This window comes from Panthera tigris, chromosome B1 (assembly GCF_018350195.1).
Source record: "Panthera tigris isolate Pti1 chromosome B1, P.tigris_Pti1_mat1.1, whole genome shotgun sequence".
Classification (NCBI taxonomy): Eukaryota; Metazoa; Chordata; class Mammalia; order Carnivora; family Felidae; genus Panthera; species Panthera tigris.
Window position 1 is genome coordinate 21,444,099 of NC_056663.1, and position 22,415 is coordinate 21,466,513.

The window sequence follows — 22,415 nt, forward strand, 5'->3', positions numbered from 1 at the left end:
AAGATATCTTCCTTTCCATAATGAACAGAACATTGTAAATAATATTTATTATTCTGTTGCTACTGAAATATGGCAAATGAGAACAGAAGAAAAATAAATGGTACAAAAGTACATGCACATGCTCTTATGCAATGTTCAGAAGCTATTTATCAGAAGAGGAAGTGACACACTCTTGAGCTCTGTAGGGTTTATGAGATTTCCAGGGTACATTATTCACAAAAGACATATTCATTCTGCCGGATGTGTTACCATGCTCAGTATTATTAGCTTTTTTTTTTTTTTATAAAGACTAAAGAGCCATTAAGATTGTTCTTCAAAGGATTTTCTGATTTTCGGAATTCCTTATTTCGTATTAAGTTACTACATATATAAATATAACTTGGGTGAAGAGGGACTTCAACTCTAATAGATGTATTTTATTTCTTCAGCTATAGGTTGATGTTCATTATATTTTTAATACTTTTATGTATATTTGAAATTTTTTAACAATATATTTTCTAAAACTAAAATTAAAATAATACTATGTGAAAGTAATCAATTACCTACTTTAGTTCCAGAAGGGAAATTTACCTTTTAGGTTCTATTTAGGTAGGTAAAATAAGAAATTTTCTAGATTTCAAACACAAAGCTATGATCAGCAATCAAATGTATATCTCAATTAACATTTATTTAAACTATAACTGTTAAGCAAATGTTCACACAGCATACCCCTTTTTTTCGTGTTGGTGTCACCATAAAATTGTATCAAAGATTTGTTTTTAATTATGATTATAGATTCAAACAATGACAATGATGGTGACAATGACAATAACAGCTACCAACATTTATTAAGTGCTTACTGTCTGTCTGGTACTATACTGAACACAACCAATATCACTCAATCCTCAAAAACCTTGTGAAGTTGCTATTATTTTTATTTTTATAAATGATGAGACTAAAGATTGAATAACAAAGTTTTCAAAGCTAGAAACTGAATGCTAAGGTTTAAATACAAGTCTGTCCAGGGGCGCCTGGGTGGCTCAGTCGGTTAAGCATCTGACTTCAGCTCAGGTCATGATCTCTGGTTCTTGAGTTGGAGCCCCACTTCAGGCTCTGTGCTGACAGCTTAGAGCCTGGAGCCTGCTTCGGATTCTGTGTCTCCCCCTCTCTCTACCCCTCGCCCGCTCACACTCTCTCTCTCAAAAATAAATAAACATTTAAAAAAATTTTAATACAAGTCTAATAAATAAACATTTAAAAACAAGTCTGTCTCATCTTAATATGCCAATATATATATATAAATCGTATATATATATGATTTAATAATATTCAGTCTGTGAAACCTATTTTCTCTTCTGAGGCAAATATTTCTTTTTATAACCCTACACTTTAAAAAAAGTTTTTACAAATATCTTGATCTTTAGTGATTGTTCTTAACTATATTTTAAAAGTTCCAGTTTGAGGGGCACCTGGGTGGCTCAGTAGGTTAAGTGTCTGACTTTGGCTCAGGTCATGATCTTGTAGTTGGTGGGTTCGAGCCCTGTGTTGGGCTCTGTGCTGACAGCTCAGAGCCTGGAGCCTGTTTCAGATTCTGTGTCTCCCCCTCTCTCTCTGTTCCTCCTCAACTTGTGCTCTCAATCTCTCTCTCTCTCTCTCAAAATAAATAAACTTAAAAAAATATGTGTTTGACAAAAATTATAGAATTTGATGCAAAAATGCCATTTGATATTTAAAAAATACATTAATAGTTTTATCAAATATATGCTAGCTTAAAAAAATCCACATTGTATGACATCAATTAAACAAAAAAGTACAGAACACGTATATATTTTTGTATAAGGGTCTTTTCTACGTACAGTCTCTACATTTATGAAGCTTAAAATATTTTAAGAGGACAAAAGTATCAACCAATTCCAAGGCAACCAAGGCAAAATATGTATCTGGCATATGGTAAGTTCTCAATAAATATTTCCAGAAGGGAGGGAAGAAAGAGTGGCTAAAGGAACACAGAGTTCTAATCCCTGCCACAGCCTTCAAATTCCTCAAAAAGAGTCCTACTTAATTTATAGCTTTCTCTCTGGCTACTACCTTACATATTCCCAAAGTGGACTACCGCTGACTCTCTTCATCTCAGGTGTTTGTTCCTCTCCTGTAGTGCTATCCTCAGCGTCTCCTGGCAAAATATTGCAGGATAAAAGCCTCTACTTCAACTATGATCTTTCCTTTCCTTTCTACTTCACAGCCAAACATCTTGAAAGAGTCCTTTATACTGCCTGTCTTCATCTCTTCATCTTCTACTCTTGCTATCTCTGGTCTTTGCCCTAATCATTACACTGAAACATCATTTTAAAAATCATCAATCACCTTCAAATTACTAAATCTGGTGGACATTTTTCTGCCCTCATCTAACTTGACGTTTCATTTGACCATTCTGTTCGTGTTTCTGGGCCTTGATGCCTCCATACTCCTGACTTTCTTCCCACGTCTCTGGATACTCCTAGGTGTCCTTTTGAGACTCATCTTCCAAGCCTTTGTACCTTCACCATTTAAAGTCTAGGAATTCCTCAAGAATTAGTCCTTGGTCCTCTGTATTCTCCTACTACACTGCCGCTTAGGCAATCTCATCCATACATACTGCATTAATAACCACGTACAGATGAACCCTAAATATATACTCTACCCAGCCCTCTCCCCTCATCTCCAATGGAAATAATATAAAGTATCAAAAATTAATTGATTAAAAGCTAATTTGCAAAGTAGCCAATTTGCCAAATTATTTAGGATTTAATTTTTTTGAACTTTTACAATTTTTTTTCACCTCACAGAGTTACTTTTTTGGTTACTGTTGAGAATGCTTAAGATTTACTTTCTTAGAAATTTTTATGATTACACAATATGGTATTAATCAACTATGTTTACCATGCTGTATATTAGAACTTGAGGATTTCATGTTAAGGTTTTGTCACATCCCTGTCTCTGAAGAAAAAACAAATGGCTATAATTTGTTCTAATATAACTTCAGGCATTTGTTTGGCAGTTTCAAGTAGATTATCAAACAACTGGTTCTTTAGTACACTGCTTTTCAAAGAATTGAAATGAATGATCAAAAGCCAGACACAACTGTGTCTTCAATATCTCCTCTTTAGATGTCTAAGGCATCTTAAATCCATCATGTCCACAGTTGAAGTTTAATTTTTCCCTTCAAACCTGGTCCCTACTGTCATCCATACAGTTAAACCAGCCAGAAATTTTTAGTACTCATTAGTCCATCATCACCATTGCTACCATCATTAGAAGCTTTTCAAGCCTGGACAAGAGTCTGCTCTCTGATCTGCTCACGCTCACCCTGGCCCTCTCCAATCTATCTCCACTCTGAAAAATCTTTTCAAAACACAATCTAATTATGGTATGTACCTGTTAAAAACAAGGCAATAGGTCCAACAGAGTTGCTTATGCTAAGACCCATGTCACCAAGCCAAAACTTAACTTAATTACAGTTTCTGCTCTGCCAGAAATGGAATCTTAAATCAGTCAATCAGCACTAGTTAGGTAATCTGCTTGACAGACCCCTGCCATCCTCTAAAGGGGAGTAACCTTGCGATAATCAACCCACATTTTTGCCTGGTATGACATCCCTATTCCTGTTCCTTTCTGCCTATATGTCTTTTGTACAGCTCCTTGGAGCTCCGTTCTGTCTGCTAGATGGGATGCTGCCTGACTCATGAATCACTGAATAAAGACAAAAAGGTCTTTAAAATGTAGTCAGTTGAATTCTTTTTTAACATACCAAATTCTTCTGCAGCTTAAACTACTGCCATGATTTTCCATTACTTTTGGGATAAAAACAGAAGTGTTTAATATAAGTTTCCAGGCTCAAAGCTTTGGCACCACCCCACACCCCCAGCCGCACCTTATACCATATCCTTCCCTGCTCCTTGCCCTACAGCCTCCCAGATCGGTTTCCCCTCCCGTGTATCACATTCCCTCTTGTCATGGCGTCTTGATCCATGCTGTTTCTTCGGCTGAAATTGTCTACTCTCGGCATCCTACTTGCCTAGTTAACTCTTACTCACAATTCGTATTTCACGTTGATATTTATTTGCCCAGGGAGGATTTCCCTGAGCTACTCGACTACGTTACTTCTCAAAAATACACTCTCACAGCCTCGAGTACCTTTCTTTCGTGGCACTGAACACAGATACAGTTTGCTGTTGATTTGTCTATTTCACTGATCAGCATTGATTCCTTCTACCAGACTGTAAGCATCATGAGGGTGGAGGGCATTTATTTCTTTTTTTGTTCCCCTCACCATTTTATCTCCAGTGCCTAGTGCAATACCTGGCATTTGATAGGTGTCTTTACATACATGTGATAACATGCTGTGAGATGAAATGGGAAGTGTGCATAAAGCACTTCTGTTGTATTCCAAAGTACTGTGGTTGTCTTGAGAACAAGCACTGTGACTCTGTGAGTTGCGAACTGAACCTTTTTTCATGGAACACATTTTTACTTGAAAGAACAAATGACAGATAAATTATGGTTATTTGGACTTCGGTATTTGGCAGGCTTTCTCTTACAAATGAACAGTCAGCTATCACTTCAGGATAACCACCAACAATATTTGTTGCCAGTCAAAACATTTGAGCTTTCAAGTGAAAATCAGAATTTGGGAAAACGTGTATATACCACCATGAGCTTTCCAATATGTAAAGATTTTTATGATAATATCCATGAATGTGATTTTTTAAAAAATTGTATAATAAATATGTCAACATTTAGAAGATCTGCATAACTTAGTGAAGCAGTATCTTCCATTTGATGTTACAAGATTATAAGGGTAAAAGATCCATTCAAAGCACAATATAAACCACTGGATTTTAACATAACAGATGTCAAAAGTTTCAAACTCCACATTGCAACAAAACTTTAAGAAACTACCACTAGCCAAGTGTTGACAGAATAACCAAGAAGAATATTTACAAATATCTGAAAAAGCTATTAAAATGCTCTTCCCTTTGCCTACTTATCTGTGAGGCAGATTTTCTTAATATACTTCGTGAAAAACAACACACTGCAATGTACCAAATAAAAAAAGGAGGTGAGAATACAGCTGTCTTCTATTAATCAGACACTGATGAGATTTCCAAGAATGTACATAATGCCAAAGAGGTTGAGAACCATTGCTCTTAACATATGGAAAGATGAGTAACAATCAGTCTATATTTACAGTGTAGGAGCCATGACAAATACAGAAGAGGTACAGGTAGAATTCTTGGCCTAGGTCTAGCTTCAAATCCAGTCCTCTGAATTACTCTGTTCATGCTAGATATAAGAACTGAATAGGGAGAATATAAACCTATTATATGCGGCTCCTGGGTGGCTCAGTCAGTGAAGTGTCCAACTCTCTGGCTCAGGTCATGATCTCACTGTTCCTGAGTTTGGGCCCCAAGCTGACAGTGCAGAGCCTGCTTGGGATTCTCTTTCTCCCCCTCTCTCTGTCTCTGTACCGCTGGAACTCTCTCTTTCTCTCTCTCTCTCTCAAAACAAATAAATAAATAAACTTAAAAAAATATGAAGAGTAAGGTGTTTTTAAGTTTGATGAACTGAGAAAAAGAAAATAAAAGTTTGTGAAAAGGAAAGAGATGCCAGTAGGAGTTTATAAGAAATATTAGTCTAGTAAGATTGCACAGCATCACGTCTTTTGAAATACCACATTACTTGGGTTAGTTGTTCTGAAAACTTATACTGTTCTACCCTTTTCCAAACTAGAGATAAGAAAAAAATCTTATAAAATGATTAAGAGAATTCAGAAAATATACTTACATTTGGGCTCATCTGTTGTAACAGCCAAAATAAAGTCATATGGAGTCATGAATAACTGTCCTTCACATTCTATAGAAGCAAACAAACGAAATCTTCTTTCCCGAGATGTAGCATAGAGATCTAAGTCTTCAATGTCTGTTCTGCTGATAGCAACCTAAAGAAAGCAGATAAATTTGGACTGTGGGAAATAACATCTTCTAGAAGCTAAATGCTTTTAATTATGTTGAAAGTGAATCAACAGAGTAAATGAAAAAGTGTGAAAATACTGTCTTCTGGAGAACTAAATCATTTTATAAATAAGTTACCCATACGAATAAAATGAATCAATGTGTGAAAGATCCAACAATAAATATCATTAAGGCCCTGAAAATTCTGAACTGGCACTTTAAAGGACCTGTGATTAAGTTTTACTTTCAGAGAACATTAGATCTCTGAGCTAGTAGCTTCTTTAGAAGAACACTAACTCTTGCTGAACGCCTGCTATGTGTTCTCTATGTAGCGTTATTTATCTAATTAGAAGTCTATTTGCTAGAGTCTATTGATTTTCTAAAAAGAAAAAAAGTTAGGGGCACCTAGGTGCCTCAATAGGTTGAACATCCGCTCTTGATTTGGCCTCAGGTCATGATCTCAGAGTTTGTGAGACTGAGCCCCACGTGGTGTTCTGGGCTGACAGCATGGAGCTTGCTTGGGATTCTCTCTCTCCCTCTCTCGGCCCCTTCCCTGCTCTCATGCACATACTTTCTCTTTCTCTCAAAATGAATTAACGTTAAAAAATATTTTAAAGAATAAAATAAAATGAGAAAGTGAAACCCAGAAAGCTATTCAGGGCTATCCCTAAGGAAACTACTTAGTGGCAGTGCTTAGATTAGATCTGAAGTTGGTAACTCTAGATCACAACAGTACAATTACCACCAATGATCATTCTGAATTCTACCTAAGGTTAAGATTTTACAGAATTAGAAGGAGTGGGGGGGAAGGAAGTCTCTTTTGTTTTCCTTAATTGCAAGACTGGTCCTCATAGATAAATAATTTTATCTTTATCACTGTTATTTATTTTCTCTCTGAATTACAGCAAATCTATTTTTAATAGGTTTTTTTTTTCCTGATTACAAAAGTGATGCATAGTTATTGTATACAATTTAGAAGACAGAATTTTAAACATTTACAGATACACAGATTTTTCTTTTTTGGCAAAAAATGGGATTACACTATACTGTTCAGTTATCTGTTATTTTTAACTTACTAATATATCAAGACTATTTTCCCATGTCGCTACTCTAGTAGACTATTTTTTAGTAGTTGTATAATATTTCATAGTGAATGTAGCATAGCACAATTAATGAATTGCACATGGTTGAATATTTAAGTGATTCACAGTATTTTACTATTATAAAACAATGTCATAATGACCAGCCTAAAATATATATATTTAAATATATCTACAAAGAGTTGAGATAAATTCTTATGAGTGGATTTGGTTAGTCAAACAAAACCTTTTCATACATATTTTCACTCTGCCTCTATGGAGTTAACAGCAATTTACATGATTATCAAAAATACAAAAATAACATTTTTACACATTTCATAAGAAATTCTTATTTAAGAGGGCAAGCTTATTCTCTTTATTGTCTCTTCTATGTCTACTAAGTCATAATGCCGATTGTGTATAGACTATTAAAGTTATTTAAGTATCTAATATCTTGAGAAGTCACATCAAAACAATTCATAAAAACTTTCAACAAGGAGACTACATTTTATATTTCTAAGTCATGCTTTATTAAATGAAAAGCCAGGCAAATGACTAATCTTTTCCCACTATTCTGAACACTAATATTTTTAAAAACATTGTACAAGTAGTCAAATAAAAACTAAAAGAAAGGTTCACGCCCTACTTTTTAATGGTATGTATAAAAGATAAGACTATATAGTCTCTGCCTTTAAGAAATATATAATCTATACAGAGGGGAAAAATACTAGTTGGAGAGACAAAAGGTACAAACATGGAAGAAAGGAGTGAATCCAGTTAGAGTAAACAGAAATAAAGCATTGTAAAGGTTGAGGTTAATAAGAGGGTTTCAGGAAGAAAAAAATATGAATTTTAATGTCAGGAAGAGATATGAACACTCTAGGTCTACACAACATATTTGAAAATGGTAATAACCTCCCTGGAGCAGAGGATTTGCATTCATGGAAAAATGATTTCTGAATGCCAGACTAAAGCACTGTAATTTAAAATGATAGACAACATGGCTTTAGAAGATTCTTACATAGAATCTTCTTACATAGAGCAATGACATAAAAATGATGCTTTAGAAGAATAAAGCAACTCAGTACCAGAGTTGGCTCAGCAATGTATTAATAACACTCAGGTGATCCAGAGGTATTGTGAAATTGTTTCGGCACTGCCATGGGTGAGAAGTGGGACACTGAACAACTTAATGTCAATAATGGGCAATAATCTCCTTCAATACTCCTCAGCGATCAGTTTAACATCTTAGGTCCTTTTCTACACATATATCCCAGGGGGTTCTTCTTCCTCTTAGCACAGGGAAATCAATCTTGTCTGTGACCACAGTTTACTCTCCTGCTTTCTTCTTGATAGTCTATTTCCTTGGACCTAATTGGCCATAATCAACCAAGACCCATTTCCAATGAACTTCCTGAAGGTCCCCTCTGTGTGGCGCTCTCATGGTTTCCGCACCACAATCTGAAGTCATGCCTCAGTCTAACACTCTGAACCACAATTTTTGCCTCTAGCATCTTTATTCGTTATGACCTAATATGGACTTGATCTGTGACTTCTGCCCTTACCTGCTGTTGCCATTACTGCTCATGATGTACCTGTGTTTTCTCATCAAACTTTCTTCCCTAAGCGGCTGTGACTGGTCCCAGGACACCAAACCTGCTGCACCACTGCAGCTAGGAATGGGATCCACCTTCCATGCCCTAATGCTAACAACTTCTCCCTCTCCTCAACTTCTACTAACAATCAATCAACAAAACCTATTGTTCTCCCTCTAATTTCTCACATCCACCCCTGCCACCATTTTTGTTTAAGCACTCACTACTTCTCTAAAATTTTACAGTAATGCCCTACCTGTGATTTTTGCCTCTAATCCATCCTTTACTGATAGAAAGAGAAAACACAGTTTGAATCCTTTAACCACCTGAGTAATGGTATCAAAAGAAATCTGACCAAGAAGAGTTTAAGGTTTTCATTCAAACTCCACTGTATGAAACAAACTGAAGATGACACAAACAAAAGGAAAAACATTCCATGCTCATAATTGGAAGAACAAGTATTATTAAAATGTCTATGCTTTCCAAAGCAATTTACATACTTAATGAAATTCCTATCAAAATACCAGCAGCATTTCTCACAGAGGTAGAACAAACAATCCTAAAATTTGTACAGAACCACAAAAGACTCTGAATAGTCAAAGCAATCTTGAAAAAGAAAAGCAAAGCTGGAGGTATCACAATTCCAGACTTTAAGTTATATTACAAAGCTGTAGTAATCAAAACAGTATGGTACTGGCACAAAAACAGACACATAGATCAATGAAATAGAACAGAAAACCCAGAAATGGACCCAAAACTATATGGTCATCTAATCTACAACAAAGCAGGAAAGAATATCCAATGGGAAAGACAGTGTCTTTAACAAATGGTGTTGGGAAAATTGGACCGCAACATGCAAAAAAGAATTAAATTGAACCACCTTCTTACACCATACACAAAAATCAATTCAAAATGGATGGAAGACCTAAATGTGACATCAGCTGTAGCAATTTCTTACTAGATCCAGAGTCAAGGGAAACAAAAGCAGAAATGAACTACTCGGATTTTATCAGGATAAAAAGCTTCTGAACAGCAAAGGAAACAAAACTAAAAGGCAACCTTTGGAATGGAAGAAGATATTTGCAAATGACATATCTGTTAAAGGGTTAGTATCCAAGTTCTATAAGGAACTTAGCAAACTCAATAAACAAATAATCCAGTTAAGAAATGGACAGAAGACAAGAATAGACATTTTTCTAAAGAAGACATCCAGATGACTTACAGATACATGAAAAGATACTCAACATCACTCATCATCAGAGAAATACAAATCAAAACCACAATGAGATACCACCTCACACCTGTCAAAATGACTAAATTAACAACAAAGGAAACAATAGATGTTGGTGAGGATGCAGAGAAAGGGGAACCCTCTTACAATGTTGGTGAGAATGCAAACTGGTTGCTTCCACTCTGGAAAACAGTATGTCAGTTCCTCAAAAAATTAAAAAAAAAAACACGATACTACCTTATGATCCAGCAATTGCACTACTAGGTTTTTGCCTGAAGGATACAAAAATACTGGTTCAAAAGGATACATGTCCCCTGATATTTACAACAGCATTATCAACAATAGCCAAATTATGGAAAGAGTTCAAATGTCCATTGACTAATGAATGGATAAAGAAGTTGTGGTGTGTACACACACACACACACACACACACACACACACACACACACACACTGGAATCTTACTCAGCCATCAAAAAGAATAAAATCTTGCCATTTGCAATGACATGGATGGAGCTGGAGTGTATTATGCTAAGCAAAATAAGTCAGCCAAAGAAAAACAAATGTCATGATTTCACTCATATATGGAAATAAAACAGATGAACAGGGGGAAAAAAGAGAGGCAAACCATAAGACAGACTTAGACTTTATCTTTTTTTCTTTTTTTGTTTTGAGAGAGTGAGCAAGAGAGTGAGAATGAGCACATGGGAGGGGAAGGGGCAGAGAGAAAGGGAGAGGGAGAGTCTTAAGCAGGCTCCATGCCTAGGGCAGAGCCCAACACAGGGCTCGATCCCACAACCCTGGGATCACGACTTGAGCTGAAATCAAGAGTTGGGCGCTCAACCCACTGAGCCACCCAAGTGCCCTCTAACACTCTAAACTATAGAGAATAAACTGAGGGTTACTGTAGGGGAGATGGGCGGGAGGATGGGTTTAAGGGGTGATGGGCATTAAGGAGGACACTTGTTGTGATGAGCACTGGGTGTTATATGCAAGTTATGAGTCACTAAATTCTATTCCTGAAACTAATATCACACTATATGTTAACTAACCAGAATTTAAATAAATTTTTGAAACAACAACAAAAAAACTCCACTGTATGAATTCTACCCACTGTTGCCTTAGCAATAATAGTACCCATCGTTTTGATAATGGCATAAGGTGGTGACTTCACGTTTATTTACCACCACCTTAAAAGAAGAACTGGGAAGTCGTTTGGAATGGTTTGTGCCCCAGACAAAAAAAAATATACCTTAAAAGGGAAGAACATGATTTATGTATAAGAGATAAATGGAGGGGCGCCTGGGTGGCTCAGTTGGTTAGGCAACCGACTTCGGCTCAGGTCATGATCTCATGGTTTGTGGGTTTGAACCCTGCATCGGGCTCTGTGCTGACAACTCAGTGCCTGGAGCCTGCTTCTGATTCTGTGTCTTCCTCTCTCTCTGCCCCTCCCTCTGCTTGCAGTCTGCCTCTCTCTCTCTCTCTCTCAAAAATAAATAAACATTAAAAAATAATAATAAAATAATAAAAAAAGAGATAACTGGAGCCTGGGTGCTTAAAATGGACCTCCTACTACTGTAGACTTGTTACTTCCTCCATTGCCTCTTCTCAATTTAGTGTGATAAATGATATGTGTAGTAATATATACTGGAACTACTCAAATGTAACATAAACTGGTAAAAAGTAAAAACTAATTTTCCCATGTTAACCCAGTATACTAGAATGATCCTAGAACAGTTTGGTTACCATCAACTGTAAGGAATTGGTTCATCTGGCTGAAGAATGCGATGAGATGAAGAACAAAACAGGAAATCAGTGCTTTCATTGGCTTTTTAAAAAGCGTATTATTATTTATTTATTTTGAAAGAGAGAGAGAAAGTGGAGGAGGGGCAGAGAGAGAGGGAGACTGAAACCCAAGCAGGTTTCATGTTATTAGCCCAGAGCCCAAGGCGGGACTTGAACCCACAAACTGTGAGATCATGACCTGAGCTGAGATCAAGAGTTGGACGCTTAACCAACTGGGCCACCCAGGCACCCCCTTTCCTTGGCTTTATATTCTCTATTCATTTCCACTGACTTACTTGTCTCTTCGTACTCAGTAATTACTATAGCATGTAGTTATGCTTTGATATTAGGTAAAGTGAGATTTCATCTTATTATCAATATTTTAAAAATATTCATGGTGATTGATACTCAATTTTCTCCTCTAACTGAACTTTGAAATCAATGTGTCAAGTTCTATTTAAATAATACCTCCAGCATTTTGTTGGGGATGACATTCAATTTTGGTATAACTTAGGAGACTTGATTTTTCCCATCTGGGAAGATGGAGATCTATTTATTCAGGTCTTCAACTATGTCTCTCAGTAAAGTTTCACAGTTTTCTTCATATAAGTTTTAAATATCTTTGGTGGATTTTTGGTACATTTTATAGTTTCTATGTAATTGTGAATTGTGAATGGAACATTTTATTCCTGTTACATTTTCAACTGGCTATTTCTAATGAATGGGAAAGCTACTGACTTTGGTATATTTTCCCTGTATCCAATTACCTTTTAAAATTCCTTCATTTTATTAATTTTTTCCTTGGATTTTCTAAGTAAAGAATCATAAATTCTTTCATAATAATGACAGTTGGTAGTTTTTCCTTTTTAATATTTATAGTCGTTTTCATTGCCTTAATTATGAGAGGTCCACATCTCTAAATAAGATGTGGAACAGTTATCAGTAATAGTAAGCATTCTTATCTTGTGCCATGTTTGGAAGAGAATGCTTCTAATGAATTGCCACTAAATGCAACGTCTGCTGTTGATGTTGATCATTATCGTCTACCTGAAATCAGCAATGGGTGTTTACCTGTTTTCCTATGCTCCCTGGAAATAAATGTATTTGGATTAGAATGGTCGTCATGACCAGAGATCATCTGGTCTTCTTGCTTCTTTACCTTTTTTCTTAAACCAAAACAGAAGCATAAATATGAGTCCCCAAACAAAAATTTTAAATGTGCTAGACAAGTACAAGCATAAACAGAAATCCTCAAACAAAAACTCAAAAGTTATTGGACAAACTCTATTATTTATATAATCTTTTAACAATTTTGTTTCCAAGATGAGTATTTAAAATCAACTAATGAGCTAATGTAAATTCATTCATTCAATAGATACTTCTTGTACGCCTACTATATGCAAATGAGTTCATTATAAAATAATCAGCTGGAAGATCACTTAATCTAAAACTGTTTTAGAGTCAAATATGAATAATCTTAGTTTGATCATGTTTTACATACATATATGCCTAATCACTTTCAAACCTTCCAACTGTCCATGTGCTTCTTTCTCCAGAGTTTATGAACAGACTATTTTCTTAATGAATGACCTAACGGCACAGACGAAGAATTTAGTAAATTTTTTCTTTTTTTTAATGTGGTACAGTTCTAACCACACTAAATTTTACAGTGTTTAGGAGGTTGATAAGGAGCAGCGGTCCATGAATTACTAGACTCTCAGAGGAAAGGGACAGATTCATATTAGTAGATTCCCAAAATATGAGATAGAACTCTCAGACCTTTAAAAGATACAGCTTTGCTTTTGAATTTTCTAAAGTTTAGAAAATCTAAACCTTTTTAAGTTCTAACATCACTATTATAAAGATTCAAAAATAAGAACCAATAAATAAAGGAAAAATGAGATTCAAACCAGTTTACTAATCCTCTTGGAAGCCTTATTAGCTTACAAATGACGATGATCTTGTATCATGTTAATGTTCTGAGCATTTTAAAAAACAAATACAGCCATTTCCCTGTAGCAATTGGTGTGAATCTATGGATAATCCTGATATTACAAGGGACAGGCTAAGTACGTGTGTATTCACTGGCTGATCTACTTTAATACCTTTTTTTTGCTTATCTCAATCCAATATATCTTTTTCAAGTTAATTCCTAAAGCTTAAAATTAACCTAAACATTTTTCATTACCATGTACTGTTTCAGTAAATAATACTTTTGCATCACAAATTCCCAGTAGAGAAAAACTCATTCATAAGTATAATGTACCTAAGGCGATTGGAAAAACTAACCTGAAAACCAAAAAACCTGAATTATATATCATTAGGTGTGAAAACATTACCAAAATGAAAATCTTTACTATCAATCCAATATTATGTACTTAAAAAATAAGCTTTCAAAAGTGGTAAAGTATAACTAGACCATCTGTGAACTGCAGGGAAAACACTGACAGGAGTTATAGAAGTCATGGTCATTTAAGAAAAATTCTTCATTTCCATAGGTTGATGGTCAAACTAAAAAACACACATTTGGGAAATTGAGGAAGTGATAGCCTTTACATTGCTAAGGAGTATTATAGAGAAAACCCTCAAGTTTATAATGGCTATAAGGGAAATGGCCTCTCCAAGAAGCTGGAGGGTAGCAGAAGCATACACAGAGCTGAAGACTGGTATGCTTCTACAAAATAATTTCTTCAAAGTAGACACAATATAAAGTTTAACACAAAGTTTCCATGTTCCATCTTTCCTGGAGATGCTTCTTTTAAATGGCTTATTATAAGGTGGAATACATCAGGTGAAAGATAGCTGCTGTTATCAGCAGACCCAATGAAGAAGCTCTTAAATCCAGGAGACTAAAACATAATTTTTGTTAGGCAGTAAGGAGCACATCAACCTGTGAAGTATATAGCTCATTATCGATTTCAAAAATTTGTTCTAATAAAAAATTCTTGGAGATTAAATATAATTAATATTATTTTTACCTTGAAGATTTGGATGGTGGTGTCTCTTCTGTTCTGGAACCAAGAACTGAGCTTCCAATTTCCTTCCTATTATCAGAACGCATCCCTTATTTCCCACTTTCAGTACTTGCGTTCCTGCCAACCTGTGCCTGAGACCTTTTCCTGAATACTTCAGTAGTTCCCCTGGGATTACAATGCATGCTTATCCCCACTTCAGTACTTGGTGTTAAACTGCTACTTTATCAGGTCTCCTTGACGATTTATTTTCGTGTCTGCTATAGAGATCTGCTAGTTAGCAACATGGCTGTCTACTGCCGCTACCTCATGGAACCAACTAAGCTAATAAGTAACCAACATCTGGTCCTAACCTGTTCATAGAAACAAGAATGAATCTAATTTCACTCTGTACCTGGGAACTACAATAGTCTCTGAGCTATAGTCAGCTCCAATAGTATTTTCAATTAGCTTCAGCTTCCTGTTCAGCTTTTCAATTTCTCTGGAAGTGAGTCCTGATACTTTTGCAGCTATTACCAAGAAGATGAATCTTTGCTCCATATCAAATGGTCTACGTGATTCTTCAGCTCAGACTCTCAGAAAGGATACCTGCCAGAAAACTTCTGCTGCCATGCCCTCTCTCCTAAGATACTGCACCGAATCAGTCCTAATTAATCACATCCCTTGTAATAACATGTCTGAAATTCTGACAACAGTGAGAGTGTTGAGAGTTCCCTGAGAGTCAATACTATACTTTCAAGAAATCCTAGTTATTTTCTTTATACATCCCTGGTCTGGTACTTGCACTCCTTTCCCCCAGTCCTACTGAGTTGCAACGATCTGTTTACATATCTGTCTCTGCCATTTAACCATGAATTCCTTGAGAGGAAGAGTAGTTCTTATGTTTATAAGGACTTAACCAGTGTTTAACATAACACCTGGCACATCTAAGAGGCTTGGTAAATGATGATTGTGGAAGTAAACAAATATATGCTTGTGGATGAAAACGTGATTCCTTAGCAAAGGAATACTGACTGAGTCTGCCTTAGGTGGTAAACAAGGACACAATCAAAAGAGAAGCTTCTGATTCCAAACTAGGAATCCAGACAGAGATGATAAAAGATACTCTAGGGGCGCCTTGGTGGCTCAATCAGATGAACGTTCCACCTCGGCTCAGGTCATGATCTCGCGGTTTGTGGGTTTGAGCCCCACGTTGGTCTCTGTGCTGACAGCTCAGAGCCTGGAGCTTGCTTCAGATTCTGTGTCTCTCTCTCTGCCCCTCCCCTGCTCATGCTGTCTCTCTCTGCCTAAAAAATAAACATTAAAAAAAAAAAAGATACTCTAAAGTTTTAGTGAGAAAGGTATGGCATAATTTATGGGTATCTGGTTTGTTTGTTTTCTATGTTTTTATTTATTTTTGAGAGAGAGAGAGAGACAGAGCACAAGCAGGGGAGGGGCAGAGAGAGAGGGAGACATGGAATCCGAAAAAGGGTGCAGGCTCCAAGCTATTAGCATACAGCTGGACGTGTGGCTCAAACTCAGGACCCATGAGTTCATGACCTGAGCCAAGCCGGATGCTAAACCGAATGAGCCACCCAGGTGCCCCTACGGGTGTCTGTTTTTTAAAAGTTGTTCAAACATATCTTTAAAACTAATGCTGGTAGGGGCGCCTGGGTGGCTTGGTCGGTTAAGCGTCCGACTTCGGCTCAGGTCATGATCTCACGGTCCGTGAGTTCAAGCCCTGCGTCGGGCTCTGTGCTGACAGCTCAGAGCCTGGAGCCTGTTTCAGATTCTGTGTCTCCCTCTCTCTCTGCCCCTCCCCTGTTCATGTTCTGTGTCTCTCTGTCTCAAAAATAAATAAATGTTAAAAAAAAAAATTAAAAAAAAAAAAACTAATGCTGGTAAATGCTTAAGTTTAGCTGTTGTAATAAGAAGACATATGAGATTTTTCATTTTCTTATTTTAATAGAGTAAAAATTCTGGTTAAATGAATATCTTCTTAAGTAGGGATGCAGGCAAAAATAATTTGTGGCTTGAGTCTTAAAATGTAGAACACTCAATTTTCAGGCACCCCTCCCAAGTGACTACAACATATAAAAAACTGCATATTTGGATTTTAAAATGGTTCCACATACTTAAAATTTTAAAGTACACTTGACTCTTGAACAATACAGGTTTGAACCGCACACATCCACTTACACAATTTTTAAAAATAAATACAGTACAGCTCTTTAAGTGTACATTCTCTTCTTTATGATTTTAACATTTTCTCTAGCTCACTTTATTGCAAGAATACAGTATGTAATACATATAATACACAAAATGTGCATTAATCCCCTGCTTATGTTATTGGCAAGGTCTTCCAATCAACAGTAGGTTATTAGTAGTTAAGTTTTTGGAGGAGTCAAAAGTTACATAGGGGCTTTCAGCTGGGGGTGGCAGTGGTGCCCCTAACCTCTGTGTTATTTAAGGGTCAACTCTAATTGCAATGTTACCAGCTGCCTATTACTTCACTTAGCGTTTTTCAGTACATATTACCAATTCTTTTCTACAATAAAGAATAATTTTTGCTTCTATAATATCTTTCCAAAAAGGGTTAATGAAACTCACAAATTATTCTAACTTTTGATTATAGGAATAAAAACAAATGGACAGTACATCTGGTGAAATTTTTAACAGTATATGGATTAGGGAAGGCCAGAGAGATGAGAATATAGCTTTTCCAATTTGAATGAATACTGGTAGTTATAACATAGAAGTATGTGGTAATTGTTGGAGAAAAACACAAATAGAAATATGATTTAGAAGATGCTCAAATTTGGTAGGTTACCCTTTTTGCTACATGAAGGACTAAAAGGAGGGTACAGCAGTGGAAGGAAGAGAAGCCAGAACAGAAAAGGTAAGGGAAATAGAGCATATGATTTATTTGGCATAATCCTGAACCCAGTACAAGACCCAGACTGTGGTATCTGCCAGGAATACAGGTGACACAGGCAGATTCAAGCAGCAGGCAAATTGGCCTAAGGCCATTATTTAAAGAAGAGATGAGTAGACCAAGTTAAGAGAAACCTGGATTCAGAAAGAAGAAATTTAGTCCCCAGAAAATTGGCATAAGGCCATTGGGGTATAAGATAGGAATCCATAAGACTAGAATTAAATCACAGAGATCACTTCCATTAATAAAGTCAAAAGTGGCCAATTAGCCATTAAGCTCCTTTGTCTTAGTGTCTGTGGTCAGGGTAAACCTAATAGGTGTCTAGTTAGGTGAGCTTTCATATGAGAAGAATATAGGAGACCAGTCCAGCTGACAAAATTAATTCACTTTCATCAAAAAATAATCATTTCCTCCCTTCTCAGTGATCAAAGCCTTCACCAATCAATCCTTTCTCTTCTGTGTAAGATAGGATAGGCTACATTCCTCAAATGTAATGGCTCAAACACAACAGAAGTGTGTTCATTACTCTCATAAGAGCTCAGGACCAGGGTTGGGGATGGGATCAGGGAACTCTGATTCAGAGACTAAAGATGATGTCATTATCACCTGAGGTGCGGGAGGGGGTGGGGGGTGGTATGCAAGAAGTTCATGTGAGAAACTTTTCTTGGCCAAGCCTAGAAGTGGTATAAATCACTTCTGCTCACATGCAGTTGAAGAGAACTTAGTCACATGGCCACACTTAAGTGTTAAGAGATGAAGGAAAATGAAGAAGAAACAAAACAAAACAAAACAAAACAACTGGGCATCCACAACCCTAACTATTTTGGGGGAAGAAAAGAGATTATGGTCAACAGCTTGCAGTCTGTCATACCAACTTGGGGTAACAACATCAACAACTCATGGGATATAAAGGACAAGGGAGAAAAATATTAGAATTATATGTACGTTTAACAAAGACTTGGAGAGATTCACTTCTAGAACAAGCCACTTCTGTAGGACTGGAAGCCTCAGGGGAGGGAACACTTCCAAATCACCTTTATCAATTTTGCAGGACACTAAACTGCTGTGATTGACTTAGGTTGACGGTTCCACACATTTTATCTCCTGCATTCTGTATCTCTTCCCAAAGTCTTAGACACAGCCGCTACTGGCTTGAAGTTTAATGTTTGCATGTGCACTCTCCCTAGCTCTGTATTTCCAAATTTAGCAAAATTTTTATGTATCTCTGACCTTTTCACAAAACACTGCAGTGAAGTTAAGAAAACACTGGGTCTGATCCTCTATTCTCGATGGTGGGAGCTGCTGAGTGTAAACAGATGCTTTGTGCTCCCCCTCCACAGATCTCCCCGCATCATCTATGGGAGGCCAAAAAGTAATTACTGTCCTACAGTTTACTTTACAAAATCTGAACTGAATGATCTACAGGGAAAAATATAATGGTCTTCAAATTTTTGCTCTGCAATTCTAAAACTGAGTTATTCCTAAACTAAATTTGGTAACAGATAGCTATACTCAAAATATCAAAATAAAAAACCTAAAAACAAAATATACTCAAAATATCAAAATATCAAAATAAAAAACTCTAAATCGAAAGTCTAAGCAACAGAAAAAAAAAATGCCTGAAAACCCCCCCACACACATACACGTTTTAAATTCTAACAACTTTCTTTCATTAATATAGTAAAATTCACTCCGAAAATAAAGTATCATCAAACTTCAAAATAATGAAACTACAGCATATGTGACTTTGACAAATATTAACTGTATTAAACCTAATACAATTATGAATTCTTGGCTTCATGCGGGCCAAGGAAAATATAGACATTTTAAGTTTAAGGGAAGGCATCACTGCACAAGTTTTAGATATGGCAAATTTTGTGAAGATAATTGAATTTTTCGTGTCAAAAAGATCTTGTAAAACTGCTACTGAAAACTACCCAAGCACGGACCTCAGGGTTGGCCACACAAGCTACCTTATTTGTAAGCGCAAAGCCACAGAGCAGAAAAATGAAATCAGAGACACCTGAAGGTAAAAGAATTTAAATTTGCCTTTTCATTTTATTCCTCCTAGGAAATTATCTTTTATACCTCCTAGGAAATTATTTTATGGGAATTGCTAAATATTCTTTTCAAGTTTGCTAACAACATTCAGGGAATTATTTTTCTAACTCTAGAAAGCTTCGTCTTTTTGGTCTTACTGAAAAATTGTGAGCTACATTTTAATCTCAGTTTTCCTACTTATAAAAATGGGAGAGTCTACATGGAAATGAAAATTTCAAACACACCTATAAAATGAAATACATAATGTATTCATAAAAACAAATAATGATCACTTTTAGGTAACTTTGTGGAATGTCTGAGTCATGTTGACATGGGCAAGATGAGTGGTCTAAGAAGTGGTAGAAATGATAAAAGTTACATTTTTTAATTACCTCATCTTTCCAAAAGAAATAAAAATATTGTGTCAACGCAATTATCTTCTTTGGAATTTCCAAACTCAGACCTCTGCAACTAGTACTTAGATGTTACTTCTTAAGGTAGTGAAACAAGGGCCTGCAGGCAACAGAGTACATCATTATCCTTCCAATGAATAACAGAAAGGGAAGGTTCACTGCCAAGGCACAGTCTCATGTTACTTCAGGTCAGCAATTTGAAAATTTACCCTGTGGTTAACGTCTGATTTTCCCAGGGAGGCAAGATTAAATGCCAGATAAAGGATTCACTACTTGACAATTAGAGAAACTGATGCCTACAAGCTGATAATACCCTAAAGAGGTAACTTGAAACAATTATATCAATTATCTAAACACTGTATAATGTATTACCTTTTAGCAGTGAGAAACAGCCATGAGAATGAAAAATGGAAGGAAAAATAAAAACCATTTGTATTAACCAAAATTATGTTGATTACTCATCCTTATTAGTTTCTTTAAAAAAACTGTTTGATGTTAAATCAAATCAATACTAATTTTTAAAAATAAAGAATGATTAAGCATTTATTTGATTTCATGTAGAAGGCTGAGTATTTGTTACTAGGTCGCACCTGATACTGGCAACTGTACTAACATTTTCATAAAACACCAAACAGCAAAGCTCTTTTAAATTTAGACTTTTATTTTATATTTTTTAGGATAAGAATCATGAAATTTTATTCACATCTATTTTTATTCCGGCTAAAAAGATGTTCATGAAGTACTACACTTGGCTTTCTCAAATGGCTTGAGGCTCATTTAAAAGCTTCTAAGAAGATAAAAGGGGTAATATTTTCTTTGCTTGTTGGGTGGTCGAAAGGTTAAGTATCAAATTCCCAGTGTGGGAAAATCCCAAAGTACTCTAGGTGAAATGTTTTGATGCTAGGTACGTGTGTCCATGTGGAAGTACACACAGCTGAAGACCAGCCAATAGTATTTCCTGGGCCGAGATCAAACAAAGTTATAAAATTAAAAAAAAAAAAAGCAACTGACCACTTACTCTAAAGTCTCTACGTGTAGTTATAGTAGCGTACATTTTAAGGTTCTTTACAAGTTTACAAAGCACTTTCACAAATATTGTCTCAGTATTTTGAGGACGATTGATAGGAGGATGATGTAAGTAAGGCATGTCTCTAACGAGGCCATATGCGTCGTGGTTTACTGTGTACATCGCGTCTCTTTTGGTCTATTCCAGGCCTTTGCTCCAGCAATACCTCCCCTGCCCTGCCTACCTAACTCACTATTTTTCTACTACTGGGTACTTCCCTCCAGCATACACATGTTGGTATTCCTCCGTCTTAGCAGGCTTCCTGTCCCACTTCTCCATTTAGCTACCCTTCCCTTCTTCCCCACCTTCTCTCCTGCATTCATTTCCTGTCTCTGACTTCCTCTACTTCAGCAGGTTCTCCCCTCTACCACTCCACTAAAACTGTTTACCAAGGGCGTCAATGACCTCTTTGTTGCTAAATCCAAAGGCCAATTCTCAGTTCTCATCTTACAGCGTCTGACACAGTTGATATCTCTTTTTTCCTTGAAATAATTGTCTCAGTTTCCAAGATACCACTCTCTTGACTTTCCTTTTACTCCTCTGGCAGTTCCTTCTTGGAGCTTCTCTGCAAGTCCTTGGACCTCATCTCTTTTGAAAATCTGTGATTACCCCTTGATGATCTCATCTAGTTTTTACATATTATAAATACACTAACAAATCCAAAATTTTTACATGTACCCTTCTGAATTAATATAAATTCCACAAAGGCAGGAATTTGTTTACAGTGGTAAGCTTCTGCTTCTCCAAAGCCTACAAGAGTCTCTGGCCTGTAGCAGGTTCTCCAATATTTGCTAAATAAATGAATGGATGAATGTGGTTATAAAACTTATTATAATTGTTAAATAAGGATTCCTTTAAAAATTAAAACATAATATTAAAAACTCAATAATCAGCTGGTATTAACAATGTAATTGACTTCAAAACTGTGCTGTTGGGAAGGCAATATAGTAAAATATGTTCAATAATTTGTCTTTTGTGGAATGGGAAATTTTTTGATATGGATTTATCCTCAAATTTCAGATATATAAATTAAAAATTTCTGTTAAATGTATCTGTAACCGGGGCACCTGGATGGCGTAGTCAGTTAAGCATCTGATTCTTGATTTCGGCTCCTGTCATGATCTCACAGTTTGTGAGTTCGAGCCCCACATTGGGCTCTGTGCTGAAAGTGTGAAGCCTGTTTGGTATTCTCTTTCTCTCCCTCTCTCTCTGCCCCTTTCCTGTTACCTCTCTCTCTCTCTCTCTCAAAAATGAATAAACAAAACAAAAAGCATGTGTAACCACTTGAAGACTAGAATTAGGATGTATAATTTTCAAGTCACTAGAGTGAGAGAAAAGAATCAAAAAAAAAA

At 36.2% G+C, this 22,415-nt stretch overlaps 1 protein-coding gene across 3 annotated transcripts in view; it reads right to left on the minus strand.

Moving 5' to 3' along the window:
* Nucleotides 1-22,415, minus strand: part of MICU3 (mitochondrial calcium uptake family member 3) — a 107,381-nt gene that overhangs the window by 52,373 nt on the left and 32,593 nt on the right. For all 3 annotated transcript variants that reach the window (XM_042983053.1, XM_042983052.1, XM_042983054.1), the window contains exon 2: nt 5,803-5,956. In XM_042983053.1, coding sequence (XP_042838987.1) covers nt 5,803-5,956 — 154 coding nt within the window. The remainder of the gene's footprint in view (nt 1-5,802; nt 5,957-22,415) is intronic.